We start from the raw sequence: 22,250 nt of genomic DNA, 5'->3' as shown, positions 1-22,250 counted from the left end.
ACCTCCAGGTTCTGGAGGCAATTGTGTAAAGTTCTCAAAATTGACCATCGCTACAGTACGGCATTCCATCCCAAAACAAATGGTCAGACGGAACGCGTCAACCAGTGGATTGAACAATACATTAGATGTTATTGTTCCCACCAACAGGATGAGTGGCTGAATAACTTACCTATGGCAGAGTTTGCCTACAATAACACCCTCAACAGCTCTACTAAGAATACTCCGTTCTTCGCCAACTATGGGTATCATCCTACCTTTCATCTCCACCCTCATCTCAACACTACATCTCCTGTAGTAGATGACACGACTAACACACTTCTTGAACTGTTCGCCTTCCTAAAGGATAATGTTCTGGCAGCCCAGCAAAGACAAAAACATTATTTTGATATGAAAAGACGCACTCCACCCAGATATCAAGAAGGAGACATGGTTTGGCTGTCAACTCGGCATTTGAAGCTGAGAACTCCTAGTCGGAAGTTTTCTCATCTCTTTATTGGACCTTACAAAATCATCAAGGTCGTTAATGAAAACGCTGTGACCCTCGAACTACCACCTGAAATTCCTGTTCATCCCACATTCCACGTTTCCTTGCTGAAACCTTATGTACCTACTCGTCAACAGGCTGCATCTTCCAGCTCCCCACCTGTGATACAGGAGGAAACGGTTTACAAAGTTTCTGACATTCTCGACTCGAGACTTTCCCGTGGGGTGTTGCAGTACCTGATTCGTTGGAAAGGGTACTCCCAAGATGAAGACTCTTGGGAACCCTTCTCCAACATCAATGCCTCTCGTTTGATTAGGCGTTTTCACATGCTTCATCCAGATAAACCAGCTCTCCCTGCTGCGGTGCAGCACCTTTGACGGGGGGACCTGTCAGGGTTGGTTCCTGTACCTTTAAGTCAAACTTATTTATTCCTACTCCTCCCCCTTCCACCTGCCGATTAATGTTTAGTCTACCTGAATCTCATGAGAGAGGAAGCATACTCTGAACGTCCTGGCTATTCCTACAAAAGATATCTAAAATACTGACTTTATATCCTTCTACTAAGGACCTAAGGATTTATCCCTTCTAGATCTGTTTACAGTTCCAAGTAAAGTCGACTCGGCTCTAAAACCAAAGTTCCCCGCAGTCTACCTGCTAACTGAAGCCATTTCCACCTGTGGGTTACATCCCATACAAAAGACTCACCGTTACTATATTTCCATTACAGAAGGATTACAATCTCTGTTCACGGGTGATACCCGCTCACGATAAACTCCGTGCTTGCTTTAGCACCGTACTGCCTGCCAGCAATTCCTGTACTGTGATTGGAGTTCAGCAACACACCTCCCGGTCTCTACACGCTTACTCCCACATAGACCCGGTCGAGGCAACTTCCACGCTGACTGCCTGCCAGCTAATCCTGCACTCTGATTGGAGGAAGTACGCTCAGGTACAAGACACGCTCTGCAGCTGCAGCACGGACACCTCTCCCATTTACAAGGTACACGAGGTACACTCACACTACTAAGTTGAACTGTTTGCTTGTCACTACTGCTGGATAAGACTTATATATGTAACAAGGTTGAGCATTGATAAGAATTCCTAAAGACTGTATCACTTACTAAGGATTACTTGTTAACCCTGACAAAGGGGTATTAAAACAGACATTTATTCAGTAATACAGGAGTTCCCAAATTACTCCTGTAACAAAGAAACACGTACCACTTCTAAAGTTTGACACTAACACCTTATAGAGCTGGTCTGCAGTTGTGATCCTACAACGTCACATTAAGGGTTGCTGTACCCTGACACTAGCTCATGGACTCTTGCCAATTACATGAAAGAAACCATATTTGTGGAAGAATCAATATATATGGCTGTTAGTCAAAATCTGATCCAACTTACTTTCACTCGCTGGGGGGTAGTTATCAACGTGTCAACTTTCCTGCCTTTGCCGGCCCAATACGCCCGCCTAAGCTCGCCTCACATCGCCGCCGCAGACCTGAAAAATTTCGCCTAAGTTATCATATAAAGCTGTCAAAAAGCCGCGCACTAAGTACGGGGCGATGAGCAGCGGACTGTGAGAGTTATCACTCATCCGATCTCGCTGCTCTTTGGCTTTTTCCCAGCTTTATTGCTAGCCTGTCACTAAGCACTCACACTAACTACACTGTTCTACCCCCTATACCGGCTCCCCCGGAGTCCCCCGCAACTAAATAAAGTTACTAACCCCTAAACCGCCGCTCCTAGACCCTGCCGCAACTCTGATAAATGTATTAACCCCTAAACCGCCGCTCCTAGACCCTGCCGCAACTCTGATAAATGTATTAACCCCTAAACCGCCGCTCCCGGACACCGCTGCCACCTACATTATACCTAGTAACCCCTATCCTGCCCCCCCTATACCGTCGCCCTCTATAATAAAGTTATTAACCCCTATCCTGCCGATCCCGCACCTCGCCACAACTAAATAAATAGTTTAAACCCTAAACCACCGCTCCCTGAACCCGACGCAACCTATATTAAATTTATTAACCCCTATCCTGCCCCCCCCTACACCGTCGCCACCTATATTAAATTTATTAACCCCTATCCTGCCCCCCCTACACCGTCGCCACCTATAATAAATTTATTAACCCCTATCCTGCCCCCCACTACATCGCCGCCACTGTAATAAAATTATTAACCCCTAAACCTAAGTCTAACACTAACCCTAACACCCCCCTAACTTAAATATTAATTAAATAAATCTAAATAATATTTCTATTATTAACTAAATGAATCCTATTTAAAACTAAATACTTACCTTTAAAATAAACCCTAATATAGCTACAATATAAATAATAATTATATTGTAGCTATCTTAGGATTTATTTTTATTTTACAGGCATCTTTCAATTTATTTTAACTAGGTACAATAGCTATTAAATAGTTATTAACTATTTAATAGCTTACCTAGCTAAAATAAAGAGAATTGTACCTATAAAATAAAAACTAACCTAAGTTACAATTACACCTCACACTACACTATACTTTAATAAATTATTCCTATTTAAAACTAAATACTTACCTGTAAAATAAACCCTAACGGCTAGATTTAGAGTTTTGTCGGTAAGGACCCGCATAACGCCGGCTTTTTTCTGGCCGCACCATAAAAATAACTCTGGTATTGAGAGTCCACATAAAGGCTGCGTTAGGCTCCAAAAAAGGAGCGTAGAGCATATTTAACGCAGCTTCAACTCTCGATACCAGAGTTGCTTACGGACGCGGCCAGCCTCAAAAACGTGCTCGTGCACGATTCCCCCATAGGAAACAATGGGGCTGTTTGAGCTGAAATAAAACCTAACACCTGCAAAAAAGCCGCGTTCAGCTCCTAACGCAGCCCCATTGTTTGCTATGGGGAAACACTTCCTACGTCTGCACCTAACACCCTAACATGTACCCTGAGTCTAAACACCCCTAGCCTTACACTTATTAACCCCTAATCTGCCACCCCCGCTATCGCTGACCCCTGCATATTATTTTTAACCCCTAATCTGCCGCTCCGTAAACCGCCGCTACTTACATTATCCTTATGTACCCCTAATCTGCTGCCCCTAACACCGCCGACCCCTATATTTATTAACCCCTAATCTGCCCCCCTCAACGACGCCTCCACCTGCCTACACTTATTAACCCCTAATCTGCCGAGCGGACCGCACCGCTATCATAATAAAGTTATTAACCCCTAATCCGCCTCACTAACCCTATAATAAATAGTATTAACCCCTAATCTGCCCTCCCTAACATCGCCGACACCTAACTTCAATTATTAACCCCTAATCTGCTGACCGGAGCTCACCGCTATTCTAATAAATGTATTAACCCCTAAAGCTAAGTCTAACCCTAACACTAACACCCCCCTAACTTAAATATAATTTAAATCTAACGAAATTAATTAACTCTTATTAAATAAATTATTCCTATTTAAAGCTAAATACTTACCTGTAAAATAAATCCTAATATAGCTACAATATAAATTATAATTATATTATAGCTATTTTAGGATTAATATTTATTTTACAGGTAACTTTGTATTTATTTTAACCAGGTACAATAGCTATTAAATAGTTAAGAACTATTTAATAGCTAAAATAGTTAAAATAATTGCAAAATTACCTGTAAAATAAATCCTAACCTAAGTTACAATTAAACCTAACACTATACTATCATTAAATTAATTAAATAAAATACCTACAATTACCTACAATTAAACCTAACACTACACTATCAATACATTAATTAAATACAATACCTACAAATAACTACAATGAAATTAACTAAAGTACAAAAAATAAAAAAATAATTACAAACATAAGAAAAATATTACAACAATTTTAAACTAATTACACCTACTCTAAGCCCCCTAATAAAATAACAAAGACCCCCAAAATAAAAAATGCCCTACCCTATTCTAAATTACTAAAGTTCAAAGCTCTTTTACCTTACCAGCCCTGAACAGGGCCCTTTGCGGGGCATGCCCCAAGAAGTTCAGCTCTTTTGCCTGTAAAAAAAAACATACAATACCCCCCCCCAACATTACAACCCACCACCCACATACACCTAATCTAACCCAAACCCCCCTTAAATAAACCTAACACTAAGCCCCTGAAGATCATCCTACCTTGTCTTCACCTCACCGGGTATCACCGATCGGTCCTGGCTCCAAAATCTTCATCCAACCCAAGCGGGGGCTGGCGATCCATCATCCGGTGGCTGAAGAGGTCCAGAAGAGGCTCCAAAGTCTTCATCCTATCCGGGAAGAAGAGTAGATCCGGACCGGCAACCATCATCTTCCAAGCGGCATCTTCTATCTTCATCCGATGAGGACCGGCTCCATCCTGAAGACCTCCACCGCGGACCCATCTTCATCCGGCGACGTCCAACTGAAGAATGACGGTTCCTTTAAGGGACGTCATCCAAGATGGCGTCCCTCGAATTCCGATTGGCTGATAGGATTCTATCAGCCAATCGGAATTAAGGTAGGAATATTCTGATTGGCTGATGGAATCAGCCAATCAGAATCAAGTTCAATCCGATTGGCTGATCCAATCAGCCAATCAGACTGAGCTCGCATTCTATTGGCTATTCCGATCTTTAGTAATTTAGAATAGGGTAGGGCATTTTTTATTTTGGGGGTCTTTGTTATTTTATTAGGGGGCTTAGAGTAGGTGTAATTAGTTTAAAATTGTTGTAATATTTTTCTTATGTTTGTAATTATTTTTTTATTTTTTGTAACTTAGTTCTTTTTTATTTTTTGTACTTTAGTTTATTTCATTGTAGTTATTTGTAGGTATTGTATTTAATTAATGTATTGATAGTGTAGTGTTAGGTTTAATTGTAGGTAATTGTAGGTATTTTATTTAATTAATTTAATGATAGTATAGTGTTAGGTTTAATTGTAACTTAGGTTAGGATTTATTTTACAGGTAATTTTGTAATTATTTTAACTATTTTAGCTATTAAATAGTTCTTAACTATTTAATAGCTATTGTACCTGGTTAAAATAAATACAAAGTTACCTGTAAAATAAATATTAATCCTAAAATAGCTATAATATAATTATAATTTATATTGTAGCTATATTAGGATTTATTTTACAGGTAAGTATTTAGCTTTAAATAGGAATAATTTATTTAATAAGAGTTAATTAATTTCGTTAAATTTAAATTATATTTAAGTTAGGGGGGTGTTAGTGTTAGGGTTAGACTTAGCTTTAGGGGTTAATACATTTATTAGAATAGCGGTGAGCTCCGGTCGGCAGATTAGGGGTTAATAATTGAAGTTAGGTGTCGGCGATGTTAGGGAGGGCAGATTAGGGGTTAATACTATTTATTATAGGGTTAGTGAGGCAGATTAGGGGTTAATAACTTTATATGATAGCGGTGCGGTCCGCTCAGCAGATTAGGGGTTAATAAGTGTAGGCAGGTGGAGGCGACGTTGAGGGGGGCAGATTAGGGGTTAATAAATATAATATAGGGGTCGGCGGTGTTAGGGGCAGCAGATTAGGGGTACATACGGATAACGTAGGTGGCGGTCGGCAGATTAGGGGTTAAAAAATTTAATCGAGTGGCGGCGATGTGGGGGGGCCTCGGTTTAGGGGTACATAGGTAGTTTATGGGTGTTAGTGTACTTTAGAGTACAGTAGTAAAGAGCTTTATGAACTGGCGTTAGCCCAGAAAGCTCTTAACTACTGACTTTTTTCTGCGGCTGGAGTTTTGTCGTTAGAATTCTAACGCTCACTTCAGACACGACTCTAAATACCGGAGTTAGAAAAATCCCATTGAAAAGATAGGATACGCAATTGACGTAAGGGGATCTGCGGTATGGAAAAGTCGCGGCTGAAAAGTGAGCGTTAGACCCTTTTTTGAATGACTCCAAATACCGGAGGTAGCCTAAAACCAGCGTTAGGAGCCTCTAACGCTGGTTTTCACGGCTACCGCCAAACTCTAAATCTAGGCCTAAGATAGCTACAATGTAAATAATAATTACATTGTAGCTATTTTAGGAATTATATTTATTTTACAGGTAACTTTGTATTTATTTTAGCTAGTTAGAATAGTTATTAAATAGTTATTAACTATTTAATAACTACCTAGCTAAAATAAATACAAAATTACCTGTAAAATAAATCCTAACCTAAGTTACAATTAAACCTAACACTACACTATCATTAAATAAATCAAATAAATTAACTACAAATAACTACAATTAAATACAATTACATAAACTAACTAAAGTACAAAAAAAAAAACACCTAAGTTACAAAAAATAAAAAAAATAGGTTACAAACATTTAAAAAATATTACAACAATTTTAAGCTACTTACACCTAATCTAAGCCCCCTAATAAAATAACAAACCCCCCCAAAATAAAAAAATGCCCTACCCTATTCTAAATTAAAAAAGTTCAAAGCTCTTTTACCTTACCAGCCCTTAAAAGGGCCTTTTGTGGGGGCATGCCCCAAAGAATTCAGCTCTTTTGCCTGTAAAAGAAAAATACAACCCCCCCAACATTAAAACCCACCACCCACATACCCCTAATCTAACCCAAACCCCCCTTAAAAAAACCTAACACTAATCCCCTGAAGATAATCCTACCTTTAGTCGTCTTCACTCAGCCGAGCAGCGATGGAACTGAAGAGGAGACCCGGAGCGGCAGAAGTTATCATCCAAGGGGCGCTGAAGAAATCTTCCATCCGATGAAGTGATCCTCCAAGCGGCGCTGAAGAATTCTTCCATCCGGGCGATGTCATCTTCCAAGCGGCAATGAAGAAGCCTTCTATCCGGGCGATGTCATCTTCCAAGTGGGGTCTTCAATCTTCAATCTTCATCCTGCCGACGTGGAACATCCTTCTTTACCACAGGACTACCGACGAATGAAGGCTCCTTTAAGGGACGTCATCCAAGATGACGTCCCTTCAATTCCGATTGGCTGATAGGATCAGCCAACCGGAATTAAGGTAGGAAAAATCTGATTGGCTGATGGAATCAGCCAATCAGATTCAAGTTCAATCCGATTGGCTGATCCAATCAGCCAATCAGATTGAGCTTGCATTCTATTGGCTGATCGGAACAGCCAATAGAATGCGAGCTCAATCTGATTCAATCAGCCAATCAGATTTTTCATCTTGGATGACGTCCCTTAAAGGAGCCTTCATTCGTCGGTAGTCTGTCGGTAAAGAAAGATGTTCCACGTCGGGATGAAGATTGAAGATTGAAGACCCCACTTGGAAGATGACATCGCCCGGATAGAAGGCTTCTTCAGCGCCGCTTGGAAGATGACATCGCCCGGATGGAAGAATTCTTCAGCGTCGCTTGGAGTATCACTTCATCGGATGGAAGATTTCTTCAGCGCCCCTTGGATGATAACTTCTGCCGCTCCGGGTCTCCTCTTCAGTTCCATCGCTGCTCGGCTGAGTGAAGACGACTAAAGGTAGGATGATCTTCAGGGGATTAGTGTTAGGTTTTTTTAAGGGGGGTTTGGGTTAGATTAGGGGTATGTGGGTGGTGGGTTTTAATGTTGGGGGGGGTTGTATTTTTCTTTTACAGGCAAAAGAGCTGAATTCTTTGGGGCATGCCCCCACAAAAGGCCCTTTTAAGGGCTGGTAAGGTAAAAGAGCTTTGAACTTTTTAAATTTAGAATAGGGTAGGGCATTTTTTTATTTTGGGGGGTTTGTTATTTTATTAGGGGGCTTAGATTAGGTGTAAGTAGCTTAAAATTGTAATATTTTTTAAATGTTTGTAACCTATTTTTTTTATTTTTTGTAACTTAGGTTTTGTTTTTTTGTACTTTAGTTAGTTTAATTGTATTTAATTGTAGTTATTTGTAGTTAATTTATTTAATTTATTTAATGATAGTGTAGTGTTAGGTTTAATTGTAACTTTGGTTAGGATTTATTTTACAGGTAATTTTGTATTTATTTTAGCTAGGTAGTTATTAAATAGTTAATAACTACCTATTTAATAACTATTCTAACTAGCTAAAATAAAGTTACCTGTAAAATAAATATAAACCCTAAAATAGATACAATGTAATTATTAATTAATTTTAGGGTTTATTTTACAGGTAAGTATTTAGTTTTAAATAGGAATAATTTATTAAAGTATAGTGTAGTGTTAGGTGTAATTGTAACTTAGGTTAGTTTTTATTTTACAGGTACATTTCTCTTTATTTTAGCTAGGTAAGCTATTAAATAGTTAATAACTATTTAATAGCTATTGTACCTAGTTAAAATAAATTGAAAGATGCCTGTAAAATAAAAATAAATCCTAAGATATCTACAATATAAGTATTATTTATATTGTAGCTATATTAGGGATATTTTAAAGGTAAGTATTTAGTTTTAAATAGGATTAATTTAGTTCATAATAGAAATATTATTTAGATTTATTTAATTAATATTTTAGTTAGGGGGGTGTTAGGGTTAGTGTTAGACTTTAGGGGTTAATAAATTTATTACAGTGGCGGCGGTGTAGTGGGGGGCAGGATAGGGGTTAATAAATTTATTATAGGTGGTGACGGTGTGTGGGGGCAGATTAGGGGTTAATAAATTTAATATAGGTTGCGGCAGGGTCAGGGAGCGGCGGTTTAGGGGTTAAACTATTTATTTAGTTGCAGCGAGGTGCGGGATCGGTAGGATAGGGGTTAATAACTTTATTACAGAGGTCGGCGGTATGGGGGGGCAGGATAGGGGTTACTAGGTATAATGTAGGTGGCGGTGGGCTCCGGGAGCGGCGGTTTAGGGGTTAATACATATATTATAGTTGCGGTGGGCTCTGGGAGCGGCGGTTTAGGGGTTAATATGTATAGAGTAGCTTGCGGTGGGCTCCGGGAGCGGCGGTTTAGGGGTTAATATGTATAGAGTAGCTTGCGGTGGGCTCCAGGAGCGGCGGTTTAGTGGGCAATAACTTTATTTAGTTTCGGCGGTGTAGGGGGGACAGATTAGTGGTGTTTAGACTCGATGTACATGTTAGGGTGTTAGGTGCAGACATCTCCCATAGGAATCAAAGGAATATCTGGCAGCAGCGAACATGAACTTTCGCTATGGTCAGACTCCCATTGATTCCTATGGGATCCGCCGCCTCCAGGGTGGCGGTTTGAAAACCAGGTACGCTGGGCCGTAAAAGTGCCGAGCGTACCTGCTAGTTTTTTGATAACTAGCAAAAGTAGTCAGATTGTGCCGCACTTGTGTGCAGAACATCTGGAGTGACGTAAGAATCGATCTTTGTTGGACTGAGTCCGGCGGATCGAAGTTTACGTCACAAAATTCTACTTTTGCCGGTCTCTAGCTTTTGATAACTAATGCGAATCAGCCTTGCCACAAATACGCTGCGGAATTCCAGCGTATTTAAGGTTGACGGCTTGATAACTAGGCCCCACTGTCTTTGGATTTTTGTATTCCCAGGAATTCTTGTTTTTTTGTTGTTGTTTTTTTTTTTTAACTTTATTTATTATGACCATCCAAGGACAAGAACGAATAATATGTAGCACGATTAACAGTTTCTACATGCCATATTACATTACATACATACTTTATAAACACAAGGTAGGCATTTGTGCTTGTCCTCTCTTCCAGCTATTTAAAGGAATAAAGTCAGACAAACAGAACAATTATTAAAGCAAAATACAAATAAAAAGCAAACCTCCTAATGATGAGCTATTTTCGTGTATCCAAGTGTACCTATTGCTAGGGCATATAAAAAGACGAGTGCCACTTGCTCCCTACCTCGCCCAGGGTCTCCCCGTGCAGTCATCTAAATGTTCCTCTCTACGTTAACCCTACTTTATCTCAAGGTCTACTATTTAGTAAGTCAAATGTCCATTGTCCTCATAGTTGCTTTTCCATTATGCACTCTGTATTTCTTAGTTGGTATATCATTTATTTTTTAGCTAATTGTGACAGAGAAAGTATGTAAATCTCCAACTTTATTACAAATTTACTAGATCTTTTAAGGGGATCTCCTAATGTGTTCCATTTCTCCTGCGTCAGTTGCTAGGATATACTAAGTTTTAATGCTCTTAATGTGGGTACTCGCTGAGTGGCCCAATATTTAAATAATAGTCTTCTAGCCAGTAAGGCCAGTAAGATTACAGTGATTATGAAGTGTCTTATACTGAGTTTGAAATATTAAATTTTTCTTCACGTAACTCTGAGGCAAGTGTCGCCTCTCTGGTTTTTTGGAAACTGTCATTTCCTTTTAGATGCAATTTCTTCTTTTAATATATGTAACTGGAATTTCTGGTTAAATGTAGATATAGGGCCAAGATCTCAAATAAATGTGCAACTCCCTTTTTTTAATAACCATTAAAAATATATCTCAATCATACCGCCATATTATAGCAACATCTTATTAGATTTGCTGTTAATAAGAATAGCTGCAATATTTTACAGGGAGATTAAATACTGAGTTTTACATCCCTTTAACAGTATTTTTTATTATTATGGTTTTATTTGACTTAAAAGTGATGCACATTTTGCTGCACAATTAAAACATTATAAAGTCATATTTTTGTAAACAAAAAAAGGATCCATATAATTTTAAACTAACAGGAACTTTTATCTGCATCTTGATTGAGATCTAACCCACATGCATTTCTCCAGTCTACAGGTAATATTCCTTGGTCAATATGTGTTTTTTCACAATGGTGTAGAGTTTATTGCTGACTTGTTCTTCACTAGGAGACTGCTGACCTTTTAGTAGCTGGATCTTTTATGCTTAAAGGGATAGTAAAGTCAAAATTAAACTTTCATGATTCAGATAGGGCATGCAATTTTAAAAAACTTTCCAATTTACTTTTATTATAAAATTTGCTTTGTACTCTTGGTATTCTTTGTTGAAAGCTATACCTAGGTAGGTTCATATGCTAATTTCTAAGGCCTTGAAGACTGACTCTTATCTGGAATGCATTTGACAGTTTTTCCCAGGTAGAGGGCGTTAGTTAATGTGTGCCATATAGATAACAATGTGCTCACGCCCGTGGTGTAATTTAAAAGTCAGCACTAATTGCCTGAAATGCAAGTCTGTCAAAAGAACTGAAATAAGGGGGCGGTCTGTAGAAGCTTAGATACAAGGTAATCACAGAGGTAAAAAGTATATTTCTATAACTGTGTTAGTTATGCGAAATTGGGGGACGGTAAATAAAGGGATTATCTATATTTTTAAACAATAACATTTTTGGTGTTTACTGTCCCTTTAAATATACTTTCTTACAGTTTTGACTTCATTTGTTCAATTTTCTTCCCCTTACTTTCTCTCTACAGTTTTAATTCCTTTAAAAAACATCATTGGAAGCCTAAATAGTAGTATTGTTCCTTTCCATCCTTTGTCGTTTGAATGACATTATCCTAATGATATTGATGACATAGCCCATTGTTAGCTTAACAGTGTATTTTTTATGGTTTGTCTTTGTTATTTCTTCAGCTTGCATATGTTGCCCTGTTTATTTGCCAAATATTCTGTGCTATTATTGCTTTTTGCTTAGTACATATATTTGAAAAGAAAAACAAAATGTAGAGCTAGAAAAACAAGATATAAAGTATAAATAAATGTAACCGAAAAAAACTGTAATAAAAATTGGTTTCTTTGTCCATATTAAAAAAACATATTTAAAAAAATGTGTAAGATTTCTAGTATCACAGGAATCCAGCTAGCTATAGGTGACATACCATTTAATTAACATGTGAATGCTAATAGACCTTTTCCTTCTTGTTTCAAGGTGACAACTCAGTTTAAGAACAGTTTATCTAGCTTGATAGAGATCCTGATGTCAAAGGAACCTACATATATCAGGTGTATAAAACCCAATAAGGACAAACAGCCTGGTGAGAATATTATCTGATAATAAACAAACTCTATGGGGATATTTATCAAAGGTCTGGAGGACCTGATCCGACAATGCGGATCAGGTCGGCCAGACCTCGCTGAATGCGGAGAGCAATACGCTCTCCATATTCAGCATTGCCCAGCAGCTCTTGTGAGCTGCTGGTGCAACGACGCCCCCTGCAGATTCGTGGCCGCCAGAAGGGGGGCGTCAATCAACCCAATCGTACTCTATTGGATTGATTTTCGGCTCTGAGCAGGCGGACAGGTTATGGAGCAGCGGTCTTTAGACCGCTGCTTCATAACTGCTGTTTCTGGCGAGCCCGCAAGCTCTATCCGGAGCTTGATAAATGGGCCCCTATATCATCTTAAATGAGAAGTTACCAGATACATTGAGTTGTTATAAATTTTTCATAACATAAACAATATATTAATTAAAGATTCCACTTCTTTTTTTTAATTATACAACAATAATGATTCCTGATGTTATTATATATTAACCCACAGCTTCTATTTGTATAATACACATAAGCCTATCTGAGAAATAGTTAATTTATTGTATTCAAATATGGTTTGATTAATTAACCAACATTCATTTAATTAATTACTTTTTTAGATTTCCTGAACAATCCTTCTATCTTGAGGATTATTTCTTTCTGTATTTAAAAACCTAAAGCTTCTTCTTATTTGCACTGTCCGCAGGGAAGTTTGAGGATGTTTTAGTGCGTCACCAAGTCAAGTACCTTGGTTTGATGGAGCATTTAAGAGTCAGAAGAGCAGGATTTGCCTATCGCAGGAAATATGAGATATTCTTGCAGAGGTAATGTTGTATGCAATGGCAGTAATGGTGTAGTGTATCTTCCTTTGTCCGTAAGGGACTAGAAAAGGTTGTGCCATGCAAACAGAGATAGATGGTAAAAAGTGAAGAAATCTAAATCTAAAGCATCTAAATAATGTGCTTCAGCCTCTGAACTATGAATTAATTCAGTAGCTGGAACCTGCTGATCTCAACAACAACAAAAAGCTTTGATATTTGAAGAACAGGGCTTTAAAATATCATTCTTGAAGAACATTTTTGAAGAAATCTTTAAGGCTCAAATTCTTTCCGTAGAACGTTTTAATGATCAATTCTCTAAAAAGTATTACTTATACCAGATTGTCTTATTATATCTTAACTAGAGCACAGGTGAACTAATCAGCTGATGTGTGAGAGGTTAGTAACCATGGTTACTGATCAGCTGATTATTTTACCTGTGCTCTATCTCAGATATAATGAAAATCTGGTCTGTTAGAAGTACTTGAAGACTTTAGTTGAGAAACACTGCCTTATACCATCATAATAAAACTAAATGTATCATATGTAATTTAATGCTATATCATTCTAACTTCTTTTAGAGACACTGACATTCAGCTTCACATAATCTATTTTTAAAAAGGTAGGTAATATACATTGGTATCCTAAATATTAATAAATAAACCATAATATATATTTTATGTTTCAGGTATAAATCATTGTGTCCACAAACCTGGCCTAAGTGGAATGGCTCTGCCCGGGAAGGTGTCCAGATATTGGTGAAGCACATTGGTTACCAACCCAATGAATATAAACTGGGAAGGTAACACAGAACAGGAAAACATGGTTCAGAGTCCTCACTTGAATCCAACTGACAAAATTTCAGAGACAGATAAAATATGTTCAATGAGAAAAATGAAAGCTATACTGAAGCATCTACTTATATTATTTTGGTTTACTGTACTATAACCATAGACATCCTGTCAACATCACTAACAGATATTGTACACTTCAGTATTAAAAAGTGACTTGGTAGTCCAGAAGACTACAGTACTTCATTTCAATAAAGTAAGGTATTTTGTTCAATTGGCACTATTAGCAAGTAAACCACCTGTTAAGCTTTAATTTTATGATTCAGACAGAGCATGCAATTTTAAACAATTCAATTTACTTCATTTATCAAATGTGCTTCATTATCTTGGTATCCTCTGTTGAAGGAGCAGCTATGATCTATTGGGAGCTAACTGAACTTATCTGGTGAACCAATGAAAATATGCATTTGTGTGTAGCCACCAATAAGCAGCTAGTTCCCAGTAATGCATTGTTGCTTCTGAGCTTACCTACCTAGGTTTTCTTTTCAACTAATGAGAATTAAGTAAATTGGAAAGTTGTTTAAAAATACTTGCTCTGTCTGAATCATGAAGGGAAAAAAATGGGTTTCATGTCCCTTTAAAGAAACATAAGAAATAATATGCAAGTATATTTTCACCTCTGCTAAGAAAGGATGCAACTCTAACATGCTCCTGAGCTCATAGTCCATATACCTTCATAAAATATATTGTTTTGTTGGGAGGAATAGCCGGCTTCAGCTATTTTGATTATACGGGTAGCCACTAGTGCTCTCTTCTCTGGCTCAGAGAGAAATACAATTACAGGTATACCTCACTCATACAGCGGGTTAGGGACCGGAGCCCCTCTGTAAAGGAAAAACAGCCTTAAAGTGAAAAAAGGCAGTTTTAGCTTTCTTTTCACTTGCTAGTGTGTTAAAAACTTAAAAACATGTTTGAACTAATTATAATAGGTGTGCAATAGCACTAAGTTTAGCTTAACACTAGCACAGTATTCAATTAGTATTCAATAAAAACTGTACAGTACCTGTAAAATAGTGACAATTACTGTAGTAAAATTTGCCAGACTACAACACTGAGACACAGAGGTAGATTTATCATACCCCAGGTGGACATGATTCGCATACGCTGTTGGCATTTAACATTGCACAAGCATTTCTGATTAACTGCTTGTGCAATGCCGCCAATCGGCCGCTAGCAGGGGGTGTCAATCAACCCGATCGTATGCAATCGTGCTGATTGCTGTTCGCTGCCTCAGAGGTGGCGGACGAGTTAACTCCTGTTTCTGGCGAGCCTGAAGGCTCGCACGGAAACAGATGTATTAGGGGCCATTCGGGGGTTGATAAATAGCCCCATAGAGTGCACTGCATAACAAAAACTGAGCATAACAAAATGGTGCCAGTCACCTTTCTCGCAATCTCATGATGAGTACAGTACTATATTACATATTGGCGCTGTATTAGTGAAGCGCTGTAAAGTGAAGCACTGTAAAGCGAGGTATACCTATATCTGCAATAGAAGACAGTATTGTATTTGCAAATAGCCACCATTCAGACCCTAGTACTATAAAACTAACTCACTGCCAGCTGCAACACTGGGTTTGCTCATCATGACCTTGTGGTAGTAATAGGCATTGCGCAGTAACTACAGCTTGGGAGGGGGAATGATCAAGTGTTGGCACAGGATTTCATAATGGATGTGAGATGTGGAGCTACGCCAGTAATAAGGCTAGCTTCATTACTGGTAAGGATCTTCTAAATTTCTGATAGCAAGAAGAGACAGACTTGTGTATATAAACGCCAATTAATAAGAGTGCAATATACTCACTCCATAAGATGTATGATGTCTGCTCATCTATGAGTGTCCCCACGATTATATCGATTATGACTTGGCAAATTAGGAACAAGTTGAAGCTCCAATATACATCAGTTTTTGACCTGATGAACTGAGAACATGAAGAGGCTCCAATGAAATACACATAAATATTACTTGAAAAAACAAGTAGTAACTTACTCCATTAGATATCAAGATCTGGCAATGTCACAGCAAAAAGCAAGATGGTACTCCAATGTAGATAAAAAAGTTTAATAGCTCAACGCGTTTCAACGTGTACAAACGTCTTTTTCAAGAGCACAATAAAAACAAGTTAAAACAATTCAAACTACATTGGAGTACCATCTTGCTTTTTGCTGTGACATTGCCGGATCTTGGGATCTAATGGAGTAAGTTACTACTTGTTTTTTCAAGTAATATGTATGTGTATTTCATTGGAGCCTCTCCTTGTTCCCAGTTCATCAGGTCAAAAACTGATTTATATTGGAGCTTCAACTTGTTCCTAATTTGCCAAGTCATAATCGATAAAATCGTAGGGACACTCACAGATGAGCAGACATTATACATCTATTGGAGTGAGTATATTGCACTCTTATTAATTGGCGTTTATATACACAACAAGTCTGTCTCTTCTTGCCATCAGAAATTTAGAAGATCCTTACATATCTACATATCCTCATTTATCACCAAGATCAGCGCCATGTAACATTGAAACTTGTATCTATCACAGTCCCTGGGGAGAGACTGAAACAAGGCAGCGGTCTTAAAACTCAGGAGAGTATCAGTTCTCAGTCCATTTGTATCAGATTGTTGTTTTTTACCATCTTACAATATCTGTGCATTGTTTCTTGTTTAGCTTCATTACTTTACTAGCAGAAATGATTTGCTTGTAGAAGAAAGTGGCCTCATTTAATGAATTTAATAATAGAATTTTCACAATTAACACACTGTAAATCATAAAGGAGCTTTGCTATATTTAAAGAATTTAGCCGCTACAATCTCACCTAACGTTCACATTCTCATTGTACAGAATAGGGGTTGTCTTTGCTGAATAAGGGACTAAGAATTTGTTTTAATTAATAATTCTTTTAAAAAAAATCTACTTTGACGTTTATTTATTTTTTTACCAACCTTGTGATATTTCAATTACTCTTACCAGAACAATGTAACATAAGGACTAGCCTTTGCTTTTAAAAAAAATTTGAAAATATAGAATTAGTGTGCTAAAAAGTATACTTAGCTTGCAAGTGCAGACCCTTTGTAACATCTGCGTCATGGGCTCACTGCCTAATCACACTGATTGCTGTTTGACATATCATGTATATGGCTATTAAATACATCTAATATGTACATTTCAGGACCGTCCACTAACAATGAACTATAAAAGAGAAATGAAGAGAGGCTTAATGAATCTAGACCATATTTTTATATGTACATCCAAAATGGCATTGTTGGCTGTTTTGAGTGTGTTGCCCAAGCGCAAAATAACCGTTTCATTTCAAAACATCTGAAATACTTGCAGATATGACAAAAAGGCCAGTTAGGCAAGTCAATAAGTGCCTTAGCTGTCAAATTCAATAAGTGAAAATGGTGCTGAAAATCTGTTTAAAAGTATCAAGAAATTGGATTGTGATCACCTTGAACAGGGCTGTGCCATGTTATTTATAGGGCCTTTTGCTTTGAGCCAATAATTAGTTTTTGTGCCTGAGAAACAATAAAAAAACAGTGATTGTGATCAGCTTGATTTATAAAAGTGCCGAAAACCTGCTGAAAAAGATTAGTTGATAGATTGTGATCGACCCCTAAGTAAGTTCGATTCAGTAATGCAAAACAAGATACATGGGCCTCTAGTTATCAACGCGTCTACTTTACCTGCCTTCGCCGGCCCAATACGCCCGCCTAAGCTCGCCTACCATCGCCGCCGCGGACCTGAATACGTTCGCCAAAGTTATCAAAAAGGCTGTCAAAAAGCCGCGCACCAAGTACGGGGCAATGAGCAGCGGACTGTGATAGTTATCACTCATCCAATCTCGCTGCTCTTCGGCTTTTTGACAGCTTTATTGACAAGCTGTCACTAAGCACCCACACTATACTGTACTGTTCTACCCCATATACCAGCGCCCCCGGAGCCCCCCGCAACTAAATACAGTTATTAACCCCTAAACCGCTGCTCCTAGACCCCGCCGCAACTCTTATAAATGTATTAACCCCAAACCGCCACTCCCGGACACCGCCGCCACCTACATTATACCTAGTAACCCCTATCCTGCCCCCCTATTTTAGGATTTATATTTATTTTACAGGTAGCTTTGTATTTATTTTAGCTAGTTAGAATAGTTATTAAATAGTTATTAACTATTTAATAACTACCTAGCTAAAAGAAATACAAAATTACCTGTAAAATAAATCCTAACCTAAGTTACAATTAAACCTAACACTACACTATCATTAAATTAATTAAATAAATTACCTACAAATAACTACAATTAAATAAAATTAAATAAACTAACTAAAGTACAAAAAATAAAAAAATCTAAGTTACAAAAAATAAAAAAATAAGTTACAAACATTTAAAAAATATTACAACAATTTTAAGCTACTTACACCTAATCTAAGCCCCCTAATAAAATAACAAAGCCCCCCAAAATAAAAAAATGCCCTACCCTATTCTACATTAAAAAGTTACCAGCTCTATTACCTTACCAGCCCTTAAAAGGGCCTTTTGCGGGGCATGCCCCAAAGAAAACAGCTCTTTTGCCTGTAAAATAAAAATACAACCCCCCCAACATTAAAACCCACCACCCACATACCCCTACTCTAACCCAAACCCCCCTTAAATAAACCTAACACTACCCCCCTGAAGATCATCCTACCTTTAGCCGTCTTCAGCCAGCCGACCCACCGATGGAACCGAAGAAGAGATCCGGAGCAGCAGAAGTCATCATCCAAGGGGCGCTGAAGAAGTCTTCCATGCGATTGAAGTCATCATCCAAGCGGCGTCTTCAATCTTCATCCATCCGGAGCGGAGCCATCTTCAGACGAGCCGACGCGGAGCCATCCTCTTCTTCCCGACGACTAACGACGAATGAAGGTTCCTTTAAGGGACGTCATCCAAGATGGCGTCCCTTCAATTCCGATTGGCTGATAGGATTCTATCAGCCAATCGGAATTAAGGTAGGAAAAATCTGATTGGCTGATTGAATCAGCCAATCAGATTGAAGTTCAATCCGATTGGCTGATCCAATCAGCCAATCAGATTGAGCTCGCATTCTATTGGCTGTTCCGATCAGCCAATAGAATGCGAGCTCAATCTGATTGGCTGATTGGATCAGCCAATCGGATTGAACTTCAATCTGATTGGCTGATTCAATCAGCCAATCAGATTTTTCCTACCTTAATTCCGATTGGCTGATAGAATCCTATCAGCCCATCAGAATTGAAGGGACGCCATCTTGGATGACGTCCCTTAAAGGAACTTTGATTCGTCGTTAGTCTTCGGGAAGAAGAGGATGGCTCCTCGTCGGCTCGTCTGAAGATGGCTCCGCTCCGCTCCGGATGGATGGATGAAGATTGAAGACGCCGCCTGGATGAAGACTTCAATCGGATGGAAGACTTCTTCAGCGCCCCTTGGATGATGACTTCAGTCGGATGGAAAACGTCTTCAGCGCCCCTTGGATGATGACTTCTGCCGCTCCGGATCTCCTCTTCGGTTCCATCGGTGGTCGGCTGGCTGAAGACGGCTAAAGGTAGGATGATCTTCAGGGGGGTAGTGTTAGGTTTATTTAAGGGGGGTTTGGGTTAGAGTAGGGGTATGTGGGTGGTGGGTTTTAATGTTGGGGGGGGATTGTATTTTTATTTTACAGGCAAAAGAGCTGTTTTCTTTGGGGCATGCCCCGCAAAAGGCCCTTTTAAGGGCTGGTAAGGTAATAGAGCTGGTAACTTTTTAATGTAGAATAGGGTAGGGCATTTTTTTAATTTTGGGGGGATTTGTTATTTTATTAGGGGGCTTAGATTAGGTGTAAGTAGCTTAAAATTGTTGTAATATTTTTTAAATGTTTGTAAATTATTTTTTTTATTTTTTGTAACTTAGCTTTTTTTATTTTTTGTACTTTAGTTAGTTTATTTAATTGTATTTAATTGTAGTTATTTGTAGGTAAGTTATTTAATTAATTTAATGATAGTGTAGTGTTAGGTTTAATTGTAACTTAGGTTAGGATTTATTTTACAGGTAATTTTGTATTTCTTTTAGCTAGGTAGTAATTAAATAGTTAATAACTATTTAATAACTATTCTAACTAGCTAAAATAAATACAAAGTTACCTGTAAAATAAATATAAATCCTAAAATAGCTACAATGTAATTATTAATTACATTGTAGCTAGCTTAGGGTTTATTTTACAGGTAAGTATTTAGTTTTAAATAGGAATAATTTATTTAATGATAGTGTAGTCTTAGGTGTAATTGAAACTTAGGTTAGTTTTTATTTTACAGGTAAATTTCTCTTTATTTTAATTAGGTAGCTATTAAATAGTTAATAACTATTTAATAGCTATTGTACCTAGTTAAAATAAATTGAAAGTTGCCTGTAAAATAAAAATAAATCCTAAGATAGCAACAATATAATTATTATTTATATTGTAGCTATATTAGGGTTTATTTTACAGGTAAGTATTTCGTTTTAAATAGGATTAATTTAGTTAATAAGAGAAATATTATTTAGATTTATTTAATTAATATTTAAGTTAGGGGGGTGTTAGGGTTAGGGTTAGACTTAGGTTTAGGGGTTAATAATTTTATTATAGGTGGCGACGGTGTAGGGGGGGCAGATTAGGGGTTAATAAGTTTAATATAGGTTGCGGCGGGGTCCGGGAGCGGCTATTTAGGGGTTAAACTATTTATTTAGGTTCGGCGGGGTCCGGGATCCGCAGGATAGGGGTTAATAACTTAATTATAGGTGGCGGCGGTATAGGGGGGGCAGGATAGGGGTTACTAGGTATAATGTAGGTGGCGGCGGTGTCCGGGAGCAGCGGTTTAGGGGTTAATAACTTTATTATAGTTGCGGCGGGGTCTAGGAGCGGCGGTTTAGGGGTTAATAAGTTTTTTAGAGTGGCGGTGGGCTCCAGGAGCGGCGGTTTAGGGGGTAATACATTTATTTAGTGCGGCGGTGTAGGGGGGGGACAGATTAGGGGTGTTTAGACTCGGGGTACATGTTAGGGTGTTAGGTGTAGACAGCTCCCATAGGAATCAATGGGATGTCGGGCAGCAGCGAACATGAACTTTCGCTATGGTCAGACTCCCATTAATTCCTATGGGATCCGCCGCCTCCAGGGCGGCGGTTTGAAAACCAGGTACGCTGGGCCGGAAAAGTGCTGAGCGTACCTGCTAGTTTTTTGATAACTAGCAAAAGTAGTCAGATAGTGCCGAACTTGTGTGCAGAACATCTGGAGTGACGTAAGAATAGATCTGTGTCGGACTGAGTCCGGGCGGATCGAAGCTTACGTCACTAAATTCTACTTTTGCCGGTGTCTAGGGCTTGATAACTAAGGCAAATCAGCCTCGCCACAAATACGCTGCAGAATTCCAGCGTATTTGAGGTTGACGGCTTGATAACTAGAGGCCATGGTCTAATGATCTGAGCTTGGAGCAAATGCTTCTATAGATAAAAGTTAAGAAAAGGAAACAAAATCCCATAAGAAACTACTTGTAATGGCTATAATAATTTAGCACCTTTCCATAATTTCTCTTACTACATTTGTTTATTTATCCTAACTACTGGGAAGTGATCTTGATGAGTTAAATATAGAAATCTCCCATATCACACAAGCAAACATGCCCTCTTGTTTTTGCATACTAGTTATTAAAGAAGATGATATATTTTCTCTTTTTCAGAACAAAGCTGTTCATTCGCTATCCTCGCACTTTATTTGCAACTGTGGATGCCTTTGAAGTGAGAAAAAATCAATTAGGTAATAATATTTTTTATTTTTGTTACATATTACACTGTAGATGCAATCTGTTTGTTACAATACGGCTGCAGTCTAATTAGAGGGAGAGTAAAGTCAAAATTAAAGTTTTATGATTCAGATAGAGCATGCAATTATTCATTTGCTTTGTTCTCTTGGTATCCGTTGTTAAAAAGAATACCTAGGTAGGCTCAGGAGCGGTAATGCACTACTGAGAGATAGCTGCTGATTGGTGGTTGCACACACTGTATATGACTCTTCTCATTGGCTCACCAGATGTGTTTAGTTAGGTCCCAGTATTGTATTGCTGCTCCTGGGGTTACCTTTCAACAAAGGACACTAAAAGAACAAAGCAAATTTGATAATAGAAGTAACTTGAAAAGTCGTTTAAAGTTGCATGCTCTGTCTGACTCATGCCTACTGCAGTCTTTCTTGAAACATATAACTGCAATATCCCGTTTGCTAAAA

The 22,250-nt window shown here is 38.3% G+C and overlaps 1 protein-coding gene across 1 annotated transcript in view; it reads left to right on the top strand.

The window, feature by feature from the left end:
• The window catches only part of MYO1H (myosin IH), a 372,029-nt gene that overhangs the window by 220,196 nt on the left and 129,583 nt on the right, over nt 1-22,250 (top strand). Inside the window, 4 exon segments of the mRNA XM_053702119.1 lie at nt 12,242-12,347; nt 13,048-13,165; nt 13,848-13,961; nt 21,709-21,785. Of these exon segments, the coding sequence (XP_053558094.1) occupies nt 12,242-12,347; nt 13,048-13,165; nt 13,848-13,961; nt 21,709-21,785 (415 nt within the window).

This window comes from Bombina bombina, chromosome 2 (genome assembly GCF_027579735.1).
Source record: "Bombina bombina isolate aBomBom1 chromosome 2, aBomBom1.pri, whole genome shotgun sequence".
Classification (NCBI taxonomy): domain Eukaryota; kingdom Metazoa; phylum Chordata; class Amphibia; order Anura; family Bombinatoridae; genus Bombina; species Bombina bombina.
This window is presented reverse-complemented; position numbering and strand designations above follow the sequence as displayed.